At 45.7% G+C, this 18180-nt stretch overlaps 5 protein-coding genes across 5 annotated transcripts; 4 read left to right on the forward strand and 1 right to left on the reverse strand.

The window, feature by feature from the left end:
• Positions 1–399: 399 nt before the first annotated feature.
• AOL_s00006g388 (uncharacterized protein) lies at positions 400–5260 on the forward strand (the record flags this gene model as incomplete). Its single annotated transcript, XM_011119697.1, has 5 exons — positions 400–442; positions 514–662; positions 728–4046; positions 4103–5145; positions 5234–5260. 5 exons carry the CDS (start codon positions 400–402, stop codon positions 5258–5260), a joined length of 4581 nt encoding a protein of 1526 aa, XP_011117999.1.
• A 1224-nt stretch (positions 5261–6484) lies between these two features.
• AOL_s00006g389 (uncharacterized protein) lies at positions 6485–7742 on the forward strand (the record flags this gene model as incomplete). Its single annotated transcript, XM_011119698.1, has 2 exons — positions 6485–6906; positions 7088–7742. The coding sequence occupies 2 exons, from the start codon at positions 6485–6487 to the stop codon at positions 7740–7742; spliced, it is 1077 nt and encodes a 358-aa protein (XP_011118000.1).
• Positions 7743–8498: 756 nt separating this feature from the next.
• Positions 8499–10011, forward strand: AOL_s00006g390 (uncharacterized protein; the record flags this gene model as incomplete). The annotated part of the gene is made up of 5 exons (XM_011119699.1): positions 8499–8521; positions 8618–8848; positions 8939–9411; positions 9477–9859; positions 9919–10011. 5 exons carry the CDS (start codon positions 8499–8501, stop codon positions 10009–10011), a joined length of 1203 nt encoding a protein of 400 aa, XP_011118001.1.
• A 489-nt stretch (positions 10012–10500) lies between these two features.
• On the reverse strand, positions 10501–11121 carry AOL_s00006g391 (uncharacterized protein; the record flags this gene model as incomplete). Its single annotated transcript, XM_011119700.1, has 3 exons — positions 10501–10671; positions 10786–11064; positions 11119–11121. 3 exons carry the CDS (start codon positions 11119–11121, stop codon positions 10501–10503), a joined length of 453 nt encoding a protein of 150 aa, XP_011118002.1.
• Positions 11122–11413: 292 nt separating this feature from the next.
• Positions 11414–17308, forward strand: AOL_s00006g392 (uncharacterized protein; the record flags this gene model as incomplete). The annotated part of the gene is made up of 5 exons (XM_011119701.1): positions 11414–11600; positions 11674–11846; positions 11912–14510; positions 14572–15797; positions 15875–17308. The coding sequence occupies 5 exons, from the start codon at positions 11414–11416 to the stop codon at positions 17306–17308; spliced, it is 5619 nt and encodes a 1872-aa protein (XP_011118003.1).
• Between the last annotated feature and the right edge of the window lie 872 nt (positions 17309–18180).

Genomic DNA, 18180 nt, shown 5'->3' on the forward strand with positions numbered 1-18180 from the left:
AGGTAGCTCGAATTGCGTGATTGAAGGGCGGCCAATGATAGTGTCGCCAATGACAATTTTGGCAGGGGTTGCTTGGAAAGCTGGGCCGACCATATCGATACCCGACACATCCCACCATTGAACAGCATCACCGGCGCCCTTCCCCGACAAATTTATTCCCTGCAAAGGGTAAGAAGTCATCGGGTTGGCCGTGGAATTGCTGTCTTTAAAATAAATCATCTTTGACCATTTTTTCTCGCTGAATAATTCTTTTCCTCCCTCCCATTGAGATTTAATTCCAGCTCGTTTGCGAAGCTTCTTGTTCTTGCGCAATCTGCTTTTAAATTTAAATTTGCTGGAACATTTGAAGAATATATACCTCGAATTCAGTATTAATTTTGGCTCACTGTTGCAGAAACGATGGCGCCTGCTCCGGATCTCCTCGAGAGTGCTGAGGCTGCTGGTAAGTGTTCTCCTGACTATTTCGGTGCATTGTATGCCCTTGTCAATAATAACTAATACCTTTCTGTGCAGTTGCCCGAATTGCATACCTCTGTAGCGACCATGTCATTTCTGTGCAACCATCGCTGAAACAAAAGACACCATATTCGTCACAACTTGATAGATTATCTGCTAGCTCTACGCCAGGCATTATCTCTGGAAATCCAGAATCTGTACCAGAGGTACTGCCATCTTTTTAAATGCTTCACTAGCAACTTGAGATACTAATGTGGTGTGGTGAATATAGATAACAAGAGTTCGCCACAATGCTGACCCTTTCCTCAGCGCTTTCGAGCCTCTACGAAGCGGGCAGCTCGTATCTATTCTCACCGTTTCAACCACCTTAATTCCTGCTATTCCACATCTCTATAAATTGGCAAATTATCCTCTTACGATACATGTCTCTCTCGTCCCCCAATCTTTCCCAGACTACTCCGATATAGCTGCTGTGCGGCAATCGGGTTTTACAATTATCCGGTCTGATTCTGTCCAAGAAGCCCAAGATATGGCCGCCGTAGCACACGGCGTAGCTGTCAAGTCTGGGCGTGCGGTTATCCATTTCTTTGAGGCGGACAATAGTCGTGATGACCCCGTTCCGCTCGAAGACCGCCGTGTCCTTGATCGCATGCTTGATCGTGCAGCTGCCCGGTCATATCAGTCTTCTTCGATTGATGCTTCCAATATATACGCTGCTGATGGTGTACAAGCACAAACTCGGGTAAATCCTGTTACAAATGGAGTAAATGGCACCTCCAATGGCGTCAAGAGTCCCCCACAATCCCCTACAGCCAATGGTTTCACAAATGGAGATTCAGCTTCCTCGAATCTCTCACGGACAGACTCCGTAACAAGTGAACCAGAAGTTACTTACCGTCCAGTCAACTCTGCCGATGTCTACAAATACCTTACCGCTGGGTTTGAGATCGTCCGGCAAGTCACAGGGCGCTCATACCGTCCCTTTGAATACTACGGTCCTACATATGCCGAGAATGCCATTTTCTTGTTTGGATCCAATGCAAAGTCGATAGCGACAACAATTGCCTCCGCAGCTTCCACAGAAGACTATGCCAAGACTGGTGTTATTGTAGCCAGAGTATACAGACCTTGGACAGGACAGAAATTCTTAGATGTCGTTCCCAAGACCGTCAAGAAGGTCGCTGTGCTGGAACAGATCAAGAAACGGACAACCAAGTGGGGTCCCCTGTTTTTGGATCTCTTGTCCACCATTCGTGGTGGCGACGTAGAAACAAAACGGGATCTCTCGCTGGTTGGATATCAACTTGGATATGTCAGCCCTTCGACATTAAAACTAGCATTGAGAGGTGTTCTTCAAAACCTCAAGCTTGACAAGCCTATTCAAAACCTTGACATCGGTCTTCCAGAGGGCCCCGCCAAATCTGCAGCTGGCTACGAACTTTCTCGTCCAGAAACAGAAAACGCCTATTTCAAGGTCTTGAACCAGCTCTTCGGCGAAAGACTGCATATTGCCAACGCTCTTGAAAAATCCACCGCCGGTATTCCTACCAGCATAGCCACCAGCCCCGAATTCGGGTTCGGAAGCCTGCTAGCTAGACTTGAGAAGAAGGAAAAGTTCCAACAAAGAGTCGAAGATGCAGCGAAATCCACTTCATTTGTCACATCTGTCTGCAACGATTGGCTAGCTAGATGGCTAATTGCTGCGAACGACGCAAAGAAGAGACCGCAAGTCGCAGACGGGCTCATCACTCGCCTTAAGAATGACGGTAGTGCTTTGTCATCAGAACTACTCAGGGACAAAGCATATTTCTACAACGAGACAAACTGGTTAATTGGCTCCGATGCGTGGGCTTATGATCTCGGTAACTCTGGCGTTCATCACGTTATCACCTCTGGAAAGAATATAAATATGCTCATCATCGATTCTCAACCCTACTCTGAGAAGGCAGTTCATGATGCTGCTCGTCGAAAGAAGGATATTGGACTTTACGCTATGAACTACGGCGGGTGCTATGTTGCTTCCGTTGCGGTTTACAGCTCTTACACCCAAGTCCTACACGCTTTGATCGAAGCAGAGCAGTTTAACGGACCATCAGTAGTGCTCGCCTATCTTCCTTATCAAAAAGAGGATGAGTCGCCCCTGACTATCTTGCAAGAAACCAAGAAGGCGGTTGATATTGGATATTGGCCACTATACCGCTGGGACCCAACAAGAGAGGAGAAGGGCAAGGGCGATAACTTTGAGCTTGATTCTGAGAGAATCCGTAATGAGATGAAGGATTTCTTGGAGAGGGAAAATCATCTTTCGAAGCTATTGAAGCGAGATCCTGTCTTTGCGGCCAATTTGAAGGGTAGTTATGGAGCTGAGGTTAAAGATGCACAGAAGAGGAAGGCGAAGGATGCATTCGCCAAATTGCTTGAAGGGCTAGAGGGAGCACCATTGACAATCTTGTTTGCTTCAGACGGTGGTAATGCGGAGAACTTGGCGAAGAGGCTGCAGAGACGGGGTAAAGCAAGAGGGTTGAAAGCTTATGCCATGAGCATGGACGATTACCCGCTCGAGGATATTAACGGGGAGGAAAATATAGTTTTGATGACTTCTGTGGCCGGACAGGGCGAGTTCCCACAGAACGGAAGGAATTTCTGGGAGGCAGTCAAGAACTCTACGGATATCGATCTCGCTGGAGTCAACTTCGCTGTGTTTGGGTTGGGCGACAGCCACTACTGGCCCAGAAAGGAGGATAAACTTTACTATAATAAGCCAGCGAAGGACTTGGATGCTAGACTTGAGGTACTAGGTGGAAAGAGGATTGTCGATGTTGGCTTGGGAGACGATCAAGATCCCGATACCTATCAGACTGCATATGCGGACTGGGAGCCAAAGCTTTGGACCGCTCTTGGTGTTGATAAGGTTGAAGGACTTGCTGACGAGCCGCCACCAATTACCAACGAGGATATCAAGATTGAATCTAACTTCCTAAGAGGAACAATCGCTGAAGGATTGGAAGACATGTCGACCATGGCAATTTCGGCAGCTGACCAACAGTTGACGAAGTTCCATGGAACATACATGCAAGATGATCGAGACTTGAGGGAGGAGCGAAAGGCCCAGGGGCTAGAACCTGCATACTCCTTCATGATCCGATGTCGATTGCCCGGAGGTATTGCAACACCGAAACAATGGTTACAGATGGATGACATCTGTGAAGACTACGGCAACAAAACCATGAAGCTTACTACACGACAAACCTTCCAGTTCCATGGAATCATCAAAACCGACCTCAGGAACTCCATGAGGGCAATCAATCAAGCTCTTATGACTACCATTGCGGCTTGTGGAGACGTTAACCGAAATGTCATGTGCAGCAGTTTGCCATACAAATCAGCTTATCATAGACAAGTATGGGAGTACTCGAAGTTGATCAGTGATCACTTGCTGCCGAGCACCACCGCTTATCACGAAATCTGGTTACAAGATGAGAATGATAAGAAGACACAGGTTGCAGGAGACGCGGTTGTCGACCACGAGCCGTTGTATGGACCAACTTACCTACCCAGAAAGTTCAAGATCACAATTGCCATTCCACCACGTGAGTATACAGTTCTGAAATAATCGTTTTAGGACTTAACGCTAACGCTATTCTAGACAACGATACTGATGTTTACGCCCACGATATCGGTTTAATCGCTATCAAGGGTGAGGACGGCAACCTCGCCGGGTTTAATCTTCTTGCCGGAGGTGGTATGGGTGTCACACATAATAACAAGAAGACTTATCCACGAACGGGTAGCATGTTCGGTTATGTTCCTAAGGAGAACATTCACCTTGCCTGCGAGAAGGTTATGCTCGTCCAGCGTGATCACGGAGACAGAAAGAACCGCAAGCATGCTCGATTAAAGTACACAATCGACGACATGGGCGTTGAAACCTTCCGCGGAAAGGTCGAAGAACTCCTGGGCTCCAAGTTTGAACCCGAAAGGTCTTTCCAGTTCCAAAGCAACATCGATACATTTGGATGGCAGAAGGATGAGAATGGTCGGAATCATTTTACATTCTTTATCGAGAATGGTAGAATTGAAGATACTCCTGAGTTCTTGATGAGGACGGGATTGAGGGAGATTGCTAAGCTGGGCAAAGGAGAGTTTAGATTAACAGGAAATCAGCATTTGATTATGTCGAATGTGGAAGATGAGGATTTGACGGAAGTTAAGGCATTGATGGAGCACTATGGACTAGATAATGTTAAGTTTTCTGGTCTGAGGTTGTCTTCAAGTGCTTGTGTGGCGTTCCCAACCTGCGGTTTGGCAATGGCAGAGAGTGAAAGGTACCTGCCCAAGTTAATTGACAAGTTGGAGTCGACGCTTGAGGAGGCCGGACTACGTCATGATTCGATTGTAATGAGGATGACGGGATGTCCAAACGGCTGTGCCAGACCTTGGTTAGCGGAAGTTGCGTTTGTTGGAAAGGCGTATGGCGCGTATAACATGTACTTGGGAGGCGGGTACCACGGACAGCGATTGAACAAATTGTTCAGAAGCTCGATCAAAGAGGAGGAGATCTTGGAGATCTTGAAGCCAATGTTCAAGAGGTATGCGGTTGAGAGGGAGGAAGGTGAAAAGTTTGGCGACTTCTGTATCAGGAGTGGAATTATCAAGGAAACGACACACGGTACCAATTTCCACGAGGGGGTGAGTGATTAAGTTCTTCTACATAATCTTTATCCTTTAAAGTTTTACATGGGGCAAACGAACTGACATGGGGTTTTGTTTTTGATAGGTCGCCGAAGAAGATTCGGAGGAATAGACAAATGTGGTGATTTATGGGGAAGGTGGGATGCATGATGATAGAAGGCCCTGGTTTGTTTGTTTGGCTCTGGATGGGATTACAGCTTGGCTTGATATTTCCTTTACGTTTAGAAATGCTTTTTTTTTCTTTCGATCTTAGCTTTCCCCCTCCCCGATATCAATGAAGCAAAAAGTTTTGCATTCCTTTTCGGACGCACTGCTAAATCCACTGTACATACATGCGCTTTGATTGATACCGTATTCTGCAAGCAATAATATAATTTTGGCGTACATACATCCAGTATTCATACATACATACATTACACCCACCTCATATCAGATGTGCATTCTATGATACAGGAGGTTTATATCCTGTCGCCCAAGCTTTGATTGGCAGCTCGTTCAATTCCTTCAGCGGGGCTCGCTAGCTAAACTGACTTTCGGATCAGTAATGCAACGTTCGCCTCCCTGCTGACTGCAAACCCACATGCAGGCGTATAATGATAGAAATGTCAAAAATTAAAAAAAAAACGGAGTACTTCGGCACAAGCCTAACGTTATAATCCATGGATCCCAAGCCGATCTAGCTAGGCTGAGCTTTTCGGTGGTCGGGTCATGAATACTTCGAACAAGTAGTCGAGCAACCTGTGTGACGGGCTCGAAGTACTGACTTGGTCAAGACCGAGCCTAAATATGCGGCTGCCTGAGTGTAACCCCTGACGCCTGGGCCCTGCGATTCTTATTGCGCAAGTAGCCCGGGTTAATTTTAGTTTTGTCTCTTTCTTTCTGGCAAAGATGGAGTCGACTGTAAACTGGCATCTGCTGGCTGTTTCAAGTTTTTTTTTACTCCATGTTAATATATATTTGGGGAGGGTTAGTTAATTTACTTTAAGATGCTTTGCATTCCCGCATGGTCATTTTCTCCGGATATCCCTTCTTTTTCTCTGTTTTTTCTACTGTAACTTATCAATTTACGAATCAATCGGCAAATACGAAATAGCAGAATAGGGGGACTCTTTCTATAGTTTATTCTACCGCTATCGATATATCGATATCACCAAATTTCCGAAATCTGAGCCTGAATTTACGAGCGCTGATTTATTTGTTGTTCTGCGCGCTGTTCCGATTTAACGATTCCCAACTGAGAAAAGAAAAGTCGAGTCAGTGCGACCGCCGCCGACGTCACGAAACAGCCAGCCCGATTATGGGCGACACCAATTCATAAAATCCAAAATTTTAAAAAATGCATTCGTCACAACCGTTCTCCATCCCACTCGCCATCATAGCACTTCTCACAGCCCTCCGCCCCACATTAACATTATCCCAATCTACCACAACAAAGTCCGCGACTTTAAAACTCACCACTGTCGCACCATATCCTACAACATGGACTGTTTCCGCAAACTGTTTCTCCGAAGTGTCGGCAAGAGATGATAATCAGGAGACGATATATAATATGGGATGCGGAGCACAGGTTAGGAAAAGTTGTTGTCCGCCGGGTTGGTCGCCTGGAGTTGTGTTTGGGGATATAACGAGTACCGTTGGTGGGAGTAAAGGGCTTTGTCCTTCCGGGTATATTGACCGACCGGAGTGGGGAGGACCGACGGAAGGTCCAATATTGACCAGAGCGGGGAGTGTGGAGAGGACTGTTGTTTGTTGTCCTAGGTTCGTATCTTCGGCCTCCAGTGATACTTTAATGAAAGGACGGAAATTTAGGCTAACTTCTTTGGATTCTCTTTCTATTTTTTTTTTTTTTTTTCAGTGAGATATCACTTTGGTCTTTATTTGGACTATCGCAAACGCCGCTTTGTTATACGCAAAACCCATCTTCTAGAGCGAATTCTAGGCTTTCGGATCCGTACTTTGTGAGCACGTATGCCAGGCCGTTCTTTTTGGCGGTGGAGGCGGTTGTGACGGCTACGTCTTCTCCTCCAGAAACTACGGAAACTACATCGAATAGACCTACGACTTCGGGATTAGGGACAACAGCCGGTGGGAGTATCCCGACAGAAACTGGAGGAGGAGGAAACGGTGATGATGTTGATCAAGGAGATAACAATGGGCAAGGAGGAAAGAGTGGCTTGAGCTCAGGGGCAATTGCGGGAATTGTGATTGGTGTCATAGCACCAATAGCTATTGGAATCATTGCATTTATCTTTTGGAGGAGAAAAAGATCATTCGGAATGGGTATGATGGATAGAGGAATCGATCCACCAGTTCCACCACCACCGACCCAAACTAGCGGTAATAAGTTCATACCGTTCGACGACTCGCGATCATCGAGTTATGGGAAAGTGGAGAACGGGGCTTATCGGTATAAGCTGCCGGCAGGGTCTGAAACGATATTAAGCAGTAATGCGATGGGGATGAGGAGTGGGGAGAATGAAGAGAGGAGAATTGCTGTGTTTGAGAATGCGGAGAAACTGCCGGAGCCGAGTGAGAATGAGGCGGTGTATGCGCAGCAGAATTATAAGTTTGGAGGACCGGCGCGGGCTCGGTGATGCTATATTTTGGCACATTATTTATTTATTCGTGTATATACTTAAAATACTATTTACTTATATTTTATCATATGATGACTGATGGTTAAATTCAAAGCGTTTAGCATACAAAAGATACACTTTTTGTTAATTGGATTCTATAATCTAGTTGGGTCTTATACATGTAGTATACGCCCCACTAGATCTAATCAAACTATCGCGCATATATCGATGCATACGATTATATTATATAAAAGGTAGTATTATATTTTATTTAGCTTCGAGCGCCTCGCAAATTAAATGAATACTGAAAAATACTTAACTAGATTCAGAAATACCCCTTTCCTCTCACTGAAAACAAGATGAATTTGAACAAAGCATGTTCCTTGACAGACCATCGTGTGATAAACCCTCGTAGTCGCGTGATAGTTCTACGTTCTGGCGCCTCGGTGCCCGAGACAGCACATTCCCCAGACTGAAAGCAGCGGAGACTGTTGCAATTTTTGCGTTGAAAGTCGGGTCGGCGGTGACGTCGTGTGACCGAGTGCAGCCCGCGTAAACCCGAGCGAATCAAACCTACTTGTTCGACGTAGCTCGACACCCAGGCCAAGCTACTTAGCTAGACTCAACCACGAATCTGATTAAATTGATTCACGACCTCTCCTAACATACACATCTCTTCGTAGTAGGTGCTTTTTGACGACCATTCTACGACGACTCGTTCGATTCTATCATTTATTCTATACGACCCTTCACCATCCCATATAAGACGCCATAATGTTTAAGTGGGCACAAGCAGCGTATGTATTTAGCTTCCACGAGTTGACTGTTTCAACATACTGTGCTTCTTCTCCTCATGGGGATCTCTTTTAGCTTACCCGTATTATCTGTTCCAGAGTGGCGGGTGTAGCTGGTACAGCTGAGCCTGAATACGGCCCGGAGGCTATCAAGACCGTTCACCAGCATTCCGAAGCCGATGCCAACAAGCCTTTGTACACCGAAACTACCTCTAAGGATCTCGCCTGGGCTATTTGCACTGGAACAAATGTTGAAAGCCAGGTCTTCTACATTACCACTGATGATGGGCGAATGGGTATGGCCCAGGTGATCTATAGCGTCGTCGTCCCGTAAGAAGCCACCTGTCGTCTATCGTATCTATTTTTGTCGTTTTTATGAACACACGCTGATGAATAGTCCACGCGATCGCATGTTAAAAGTGGCGTCAAAACAACCGCTCAATTTAACATCAAGCTCTTCGACCCAAAGAAACCCGAGGAGAAACTCTGGTCTTCAGTCCCACTCACCAATCCCTCTTTCCATGGTCCAAAGCCTTCCGGAGATGGCTCAAACGCCGAGGCCCCACTTGAAGACTATAAAACTTCCTTCTATGCTGACAACGTTGCAGTTACACTGAGTGAAGATGGTGGTGTCTACAAGGTCAAATCGCAGGCTGATCCTAATGCCTTCTGTAACTTGGTTTTCACAAGACTCGCTCCAGGATTTATGGCTGGCAAGGACGGTAGGTCGACTTACGGAACTGATCAGGCAAAGCCATGGGGTGAGATCAGACATGTCTTCTGGCCAAGATGTAAGGTAGAGGGTGTGTATGTTATCAAGGGAGAGACCGTCAAGGTTGACGGTTCCGGTTTGTTTATTCATGCTCTGCAGAATATGAAACCCCACCATGCTGGTAAGATTCACAGATTTTCTCTCTACATACAATATTATCATCATTGTATTAACAATTTCAAATAGCTGCCAAGTGGAACTTTGCAAACTTTCAGGGCCCCACCGTCTCTGCAAACTTTATGGAATTTACAACCCCGCCATCATACGGCTTGACACGTGTCGCCGTCGGTGGTATTGCGATGGACGGAGAAATCATCTCCGCCAGTGGCCTCCCTGAAAATCTTGCGGAACACTTATCTTCTACAGAGGATCCTGAAGCCAGATGGCCCGAACCCAAAGATGTCAAGTTTACCTGGAAGGGTAAGAACAAAGATGGAAAGGATGTGGTTGCCGTGATCGAAACGACCTGGCCTAAGAGAATGGACCGGGTGGATATTATGAGTGAAGTCCCCGGGTTCGTGAAATCGATTGTGTCGGCCGCTGCTGGAACAAGGCCTTACATCTACCAAGTAAGTTATTATCATGACTTGACTAAAGTTAAGAAATTGCTAACCGCAAACTTAAATAGTTCTTTGAGCGAGTGAGCCTGAAAGTCAAGGTTGGTGACCATGAAACAACCGAAGAAGGATGGGTGTTCTCCGAAGCGACTTTCATTTCGTAGATAACTAGACGTTGGCTACTTTGTCTTTGTCGCGGTAAATACTTCAAGTTCCTTTTTTGACCTTTCACGAAAGAACACGTTTTGCTATCTGCTGTTTCTGGGTCTGGTAATGCTTGAGGGATGTAAGGACCTGGCGTTCAGATTATCCACATTCGCTTGGTATTTTGTTTCTTTTTTGAAAATAAGAGCTTGGTTTGAGCCTTTGTGCGGAAGACAGACTGAGATACTTTAAATTATGCATCGAAAGTCGGTCGTTTGGATATAACTTAATATTCGCCATAATACCTAATCAAAAGACGTTTACTTTACGATCATCTTTTTTTGAGGGAGTATAATATCTAAAACTGCGTGATATCCTTCTGTACTTGGTGATATCAATGACTTCTTTGGTATTAATCGTTAAAGTCTATTGGATTCGCATATATGTATTGGTTTTATGTTCCCCCAATCAGCCGGTAGTTTGGTTTCCCTTTGTAAACTATAGATCATCTACCGCTGCTTCCCACGCATGATAGCATCGAATTCAGTGTGGAAGTCCGGAGTTTCACCGTCCAGTCTATCGCCTACGAACACATCTTCCCAATCAATCCAGCACTCACGACCATTCAGGATGTCCATGTGGAGGTTAGATGGGCCACCGAGGACCGCAGGTCGGAAATCCTAAATAAACCCATAGCAAATCATTAGCAAGGCAAGCCCCACATAGAGTAGAGAGAAGAAATGCAGGGAAGAACTTAAGGTCGTAAAAGAGAGTTACGGAGGGGGAGTACATACAGCACCAACAATCATCTTTTCCATACCCCTCCTTACTGGCTCAGCTAGCCCAAAGGTACGCTTCAGACTCTCCATCTTGAGGTTCTCCTGTGTGGCTTCCCAGTTCTTAAGACGGTTTTCGAGAGGATGGTGGGAGTTCAAATCTGCACTTGTGGTTGGGAGGCCATGACGGATGGTGTCGTGGACGGAGTGGGAGGCCGGAGCACCTGTTGTGGAGGAGGAGGGGAGGGAGATCTTGCTTGGTTGGGAGGAGGATGGGACGAAACGGAGAGAGCCGGACTGGATATTTGAGTTAGTTATCATTTAGACATGTCTGAAGCTGGAGGAAGTTACCATTGTGAATTATAGCTTGCTGTTTATTTGTTAAATGGCCTGGTGATGTCGTGGGATGGAGATGTTGATAACGAAGAAGTTGGAGTTGACGAAGCTCTCTTAGCTGGCTGTCGCGTCCTTTGCCATGGTCTGGGCAGAGCCTCATTTCTTGGCGTGGAGTTTCCCTTGTCCCAAATTTCCGTTCGCTTTTGCTTGTCCAAAAACAATTTCAATTCGCTCTTTTTCTTCAACCATTCAAAGCTGGAAATTTCTGCGACAACAGCCAAGGAAAACCCCGCCGGTGTCGACGCAGAATATGGCAAAACGGCCATTCAACCAGGCCGATGTCGAGGGTCAGGATAGGCGACCGGGGAATACGCCCAAGAGACACAAGAAGGACAATTCTACACCACTGAAGGGTCTGGCGCCCGAGGATATAACCTCTGCTCGACAGGTACAAGGACTTTTTTCAGATTATTCGAATGCTGGGAAAATACAAGCCGGTACTACTCTTTCAAAAAGAAAATCCACAATGGTATTCGACAGTAAAGCTAATTGTCGATGGCTGGTGTCTAGGAATTCAATCTTTCAAGAAGTTCCTCGCAGAATGTCGAGATTTACAATATGCCCTTCATACAAACGAAGAGGTAAAACTCTGCACTTTACAGGAATACCTCGAATCGCAGATATCGAAGGACGGCGATGAGACTTGTAGCGATCTGATGCAAGCTTGGTCTTTTGCTTCACAAGTATGATCCTGTCTTTGATAATTTGAAGGGGACACATCGAAATACTGACTTCCAGCCACCTCCAGTCGAACAACTTCCAATTACTCTCCTCAATCCCCACAATCCTTAACCTCCTCCTACGTACCATATCACTCTTCCCGGCTTGGAAGAAACACGGAGTCGCTCTTGTTAAATCTACTCTTCAGCCGCCGTACCTCAAACTCATCTACCGCTCCTTAGGTGGCTCCAAGGATGCTATCTCCTCACCTTGCCTCCGTCTCCTCACGGAAATCAACAAATTCGATAATGGCAGTCTCTGCCCCCTCCTCCACCAATCCCTCGACTTTACCGTCAAAGACATAACTCGAAACCTCGAGATCAAAAAGACGGAAAAGCTTGATCAAGTACCCGTCGAAGATCCGGACAGACCGAGCGTACGCACCGTATTCATTAGGTTTATAATCTCATTTTTTCGATATGGCACACATAATATCAAAACCGATATCATGGGACTACGGACGTTTACTACACCTTTATTCAAGTATATTCGTCAGGATACGGCGGCAGTGATAGACGAGGTTTTAATCGCCTTTAGAGATAACATTGTGGCGGACCAGGATATATCTCGCAGTTCCAAGACAAATTATTTCAACGATTGGAGTTTGGGCCGGCTTGGTGAACTTTGTTATCGCGACGATGCTATTGACCCCGAAAACCCGGACCGAACGGTTGCAGATGTAGTGTTTGAATTCTTAGGCGGAGTGTGTACTACGCCTGGGAATGGTGTATGCTTCAAGGACAATGGATGGTACAATGGGTCCAAATCCGACGCATCAGAGAAAACAGGGAAACAACAAGTCAACAACCGGATACTACTCGGATTACTAAAATCTCTACGACCGTACTCGAATACCTATCACCTAAGGCTCCTAATTGCAGTGTTTACAGCAGCACCAGAACTAGTAGCGGCATACTTCAACGAAAATACAGCTTTTACATTCGACCCGAAACTAACTGCGACATGGATCGGTCTTTCGTCTGTTTTGCTGGAGACGATTCAGATTCCTGTGCCCGAAGGGTTCGGGTACTCAGGTGGAGATGGGGTACCTTCTTCGCCGCCGCCGGTTCGGAATACCATCGAAAACATTTTACCGCAACAGGTTAATCGTGCTGTGTTAATGAAATGCTTGGGGTTCAACAATAACTTTGTGAGATTCATTGCTGTGAGGATACTCAATGCCGCCTTTGCAAAGCTCGCCGCTGTATTGGATGTTATGGGACAGATGGCGGAGGAACTGGTAGATGGGAGTGTCTGGGCAAAAGGTGTTTATGATTTAGTGGACGAGTTTTCAAAGAAGGTCCCCGAAGTCAGCGTCGTGGTTGGTGTTTTCAACCAAATGAAAGAGGATGCTAGCTTACAGAGGGAGGCGGGGAGTCGGTTACTCAGGAATTATTACGAGTATCTGCCTTCCATCGTCGGCGCTGTTTCGGGTGGCTCTAGTGGGAAAGGTGGATTCGACTTTGGTCCCGCGTTTGGTAGAGTGCTTGTGAAGATTGGTGAGAGTAAAGGGTTTGAAGCGTTGGAAGTGAAGCATTGTTTGCATTTGGCGAAGTTATTACCAGAGACGAAGTGGTGGGCTAAGCCTGCTGCTGCGAAATACTCGCCCGCGATCACCTTGATGAAGGTTTTCAAGGATGGTAATGGGGGTGAGCAGACGAGTGATGTGTATAAGCTGCTTGAGAAGATTGTGGATGATAGCCCGGTGTTCGGAAAAAATGGGGGTAATGGAAGGAATGGAGTACATCCTCTTGAGGCGCTTATGGAGAGTTTTGAGTGTGTAAAGGGTAAGGAGGGGTGGGAGAGGGTGTTGACGTACTTGGATAATGCATGTGGGAGACTAGTGCAAGGTCCTTATAAGTATTTTGATATCGTGGGGGAGACTTTGGAGAGTGTTAAAGGGCAGAGAGAGCTGAGTCCGCTGCTTGCTGCATTATTCCATCAATTCAACTTTTTGAAGAAGGAGGATGAGAAAAAGGAAGAATTGGAGGGATTATGCAAGTGGCTGCTTAGCGTTGCGAACAGCTTCTGGATTATTGGTGAGATATCAATGGTTCAAAAAGACGGAGTGGATATTGCCAGTGTCGAGGTAGATGGTCTAAGTGAAGTCTTCGCTCAGTTTGTGGGGGGCGTAAAGGCTTGGAGACGATGTTTAGAAGAGTCTAAACTCGGAAAGGCAGGTTCTTCCACTAACCTAGCGGGATTCCCTTTGGAATTTGAACTCCCAGAAGCCAAAGCCTTATCGAAGCTTCGAAAGTCAAAGGATGTTCGAGAGAAATATGGCTATTTTTACACACTCGCTGAAGCCCTAGAGACACGGCCAACCATTGTCACATTCTACTACTGGAAGTGGATACAACATGTTGTGGAGATACTTCTGAAAGCGACCTCTAACATTGATGAATCGCTTCTTGAGGAAACCGAATTTTCCGCTTTGGAGAGTATTCATAATACTGTTTTTCAGGTGTATGAAGATGCTGCACGAAAGGTTCTCAAGGACGATGCCTATGAGACGGATTCTCGCTCAAATAAGTGTCTTAACTTTATGGTCGATACGGCAGGAAAGCCGCTACATTTGGAACACTTCGCATCTACGGGGCGGCGATTAATGAGTCGATTCGATATCGGTAAGTTTCTTCGATTTGATATTTTCGTAACGCAGTCAGTTCTAACAATCTCAAAATCTAGCACTTATCAACATTTACTCCCTCCTACCTATCGGAACCCTCAAGGATGACGGTATCAAATCAAGTCTTTTCAGGAAACTAGTACAAACACCTCCGGCATCATATTCAGCCGATCCCAAACAAGCAGCAAAGCTGTCACCTTTCTTCAAACAGTTGTTAGACGTCAGCGACCTGAAGAAATGCTGTCGAGAATCTAATACAGTTGAATTGCCTGACCTAGCCTGGAAGGTAATTTTTGAGCGTCTACACGCTTCAAGGGAAACTCTGGTGGGGGATGAAGTCTGGGGAGTTATTGGCGGTGGCAAAGGTATCAGGGAACACCCCTGGATGTCATTTGTGAAGCTGGTTAAACAACAAGACTTGAAGGGATTGTCGAATATATCTGTTGGATTTGAGACGCTAAACCAAATAGTCGTTGAAAGCTCCGCAACAGCATTTTCGAGTTTCCTCCTATTGCTTTTGCAAAATGGTGGTTTCGCGAAAGGAATTGAGGGCCTATTGGATATAGTCAGCAAATACCTTGACGCCAGCCCGAAGAAATCTCTAAACCAGCTTACGAGCCTAACATTCCCAGTTTGCAAGGCTGTCAAAGATTTCGCCATGGAGAGCGACGAATCAACCGGACGACTTCGCTGGAATAGACGAGATCTAAAACACGGAGATGGCATGCAACTTGATGAAGACTGGAAGGAAACCTTCATCCAGCAATTTTATCTCGATACCGCCCCGGGTACATCCACGCCTCTCCATCAAGCCCTTTTAGAGGGTTACAAAGGTTTAGGAAACATGGATTGTAAGGCGGAATACTTTGAAATCGGCCTTGACTTTGGACTCATAACCTGGAACGAACAAGTTCTGAACCTCCTCCAACTCGATGATAAGGATAACACACTTTTATCTGTCTCTGATTTCCCATTATTCGAAGCAGCATATCGTCTGTCACAGGGCAGTGATATGTCCTGGTTCCATACAAAGCTTCAGAAGATGGTTTACACCCTCACCGTTGAGCTCTCAAAGCCCGAGATTTCGGAAGAAGCGGATTCGGATCTACTAGATGGGTTAGAAAAGTTTGGAGGGTTTATGGGGAGGAATGAAGTTGATCTATTGGATTATGTGGCGAAAGATGCGGTTGATAGTTTGCTTGAGGTTTTGTTTGAGAAGTTGGGGGTTGGGAGGGGGGTTGTTACTTTTGCCGCTGGAATAATGGCGGGTATTGAAGATGTTAAGGTACGTTTTTCCACTCCGCCCTGCTTTGATGATCTTACTCGGATGCTAGAACGACGATGCTAATTATTATACCACAGTACCTTCAACATTCGAAACTCCTGCAACTCCTCCTAACTACGCCTACCTCCCTCTCATCCTCCCCACGCAACCCTGAAAAAAATGAAGAAATTCACCATCTATCATATATCCTCAGAAGACTCTTCTACGCCTCAAAGGCGCAACATAGTAACATTACTACTCTTGACGGAATCCTTTCCGTATACGGCGGCACTAACGATATCGTCGATTCAATACTTTTGGAAATAATGATATCGATAGAAGGATACATGGAGCGCAGCATTCTAGAAAGGATCTCATCCGTTACAATAACCGATGACGAAACTCGGAAATTTGTGGAAAGAGACGGGAAGGGACAACTCAAAATCTTCGTATCTTCGAAAGTCGTTGGAAAATCAATGGGGAATTTCTTTCGAAGGAAAGTACAGTTTAAGGGTTTGATTGGTAGTAGTGACGGACTCAAAGGGTTTTTGGAAAAGTGTAGAAGAGTCGATGAGGAAGATGAAGGTGGGGTCAGGGGAAGGAGCTATGATGTTGGTTTCATCGCTGGGTTGGTGATGAATGGTATGGTGACCGAGAAGGAAGAGCATAAGGTTGATGTTAAAGATATAATTGAGAAGGGGCTTTTGGGGTATACACTTCTGGCGCTTTCGGCCGACAGCGGTGAGGAGAGGGGGATGGGTGAAGCTGTGCTTACGGCTGTTGTGGGGAAGTTGGAGGGTCTTGCTGGGGTGAGGGGGTATAAAGAAAGAATTGAAGTGATGCATTTGATATGTAAAGTGCTCGCTGGAATCGCGGTTTTGAACTCGGATGGGGGAGAAGATGAAAAAGAAGAAACGGAAGGAAGTGGATTGAAAGAAAGGGGAATACCCACGATCACAGCACTTTTACTTGCAAAGATCCTGGGAATTGTATCCAACCCTTCACATTTTCTTTACGAAAAAGTGATGGTGTGGCTACAATCCCGAGCAACCGTTGATTTGAAGGAAATACCCATGCTCAAGGAGTTTTTACGAACCGAGGGAGAAGGGTATTGGAAGGAAGTCGGATGGATAGTCGAAGGGTTGGCCGGTGGGGTCAAGGATAAAGTTGATATTGAGGTTTTTAGGAAAAGAGGGGTGTTTGAAGAAGTTTTGGGGGTTTATGGGGGTATTGTTACTACGACCAATAATAACAATACAAACGTGAAAGGGAAAGAAGAAGGGATAAGGAAGAAGATATTGGAGATATTGTGGAATACGGCAGGAGTTGAAGGAGGGGCTACGACGTTGATTACAAGAACTGGAGTGGTCAGTTGGATCAAGATGATGATTTCTGTGGTTGATGGTGATGAGGAACGGATATTGCTAAAGAGATTGGCGGCGAGGTTGTGGGAAGGGTGTGATAAAGGATATGTTAGACAGTGGAGTGAAGGGCATATTGGGAGAGTTTTGGAGGGATTGGTGGGGTTGTAAGATATTTACTTAGGTACCTACTTACTTAGTTACCCTTATATGGGGATATTGATCTGTATGATAGATGATTCAGCGATGTATTATAAATGTATGTTTTATCGATCGAAGTTTCGTTTGTAATATATTTGTTGGTATATCGTGTAGTATAATTTCCCTCGTCTCGGTGTCGCTAGTTGTATTGTTTGTCATTCGAGTCTTTTCCATTTACAGAAGATGTGTTGGAGGTCCATGCGACCTTGACCTTCCCACACCGGCTAGCCAGCACCACTCATGCCCGTAACCAGACCGGCACGGAGTAGCCAAGCCGGTAGCTAGCCGGTAGCAAGCCGGTAGCTAGCCGGTAGCAAGCCGGCCGGCCCGTCTCTACAGTAATTAAGTAGACTAGCAGTTTACCAGACAGACGATAACAAGGCCGGTAACTGGGCCAGTGTGCTTATCTACCACTTCCAACACATCATCATACACTTTCGAGTCCGAAAGTAGGAGGTATATCTGGGGGAAATACCAATTAACGATCCCCTGTATTCAAATATCAATCTTTAGTTAGACCACTTGCTAACTACTTATTTTTCTATATATATATAGTGGATGCTATGTATATTAAACCTGATCTATAATATAGGCATGCAAGGTGAATAGTCGGGTAAGTACTTAAGTGGTTAGCGAGCGACGATAGTTGGTCGGGGTGCACAAACGTGTTAAGTTAACACGGTTATACTAATGCTTTTCGCTTAGCCGAACTCATTGCATGCATACACTTACATACCGGTACCTCTAACATTCATTATATGGTCTGTTACATGGCCATGGGACAGTAGTCGATTCGATTGATACGAAATTAATTCCTATAGTTTTGAAATGTCAGTGGATCT

Source organism: Orbilia oligospora (assembly GCF_000225545.1).
Source record: "Orbilia oligospora ATCC 24927 unplaced genomic scaffold scaffold00006, whole genome shotgun sequence".
Taxonomy (NCBI): domain Eukaryota; kingdom Fungi; phylum Ascomycota; class Orbiliomycetes; order Orbiliales; family Orbiliaceae; genus Orbilia; species Orbilia oligospora.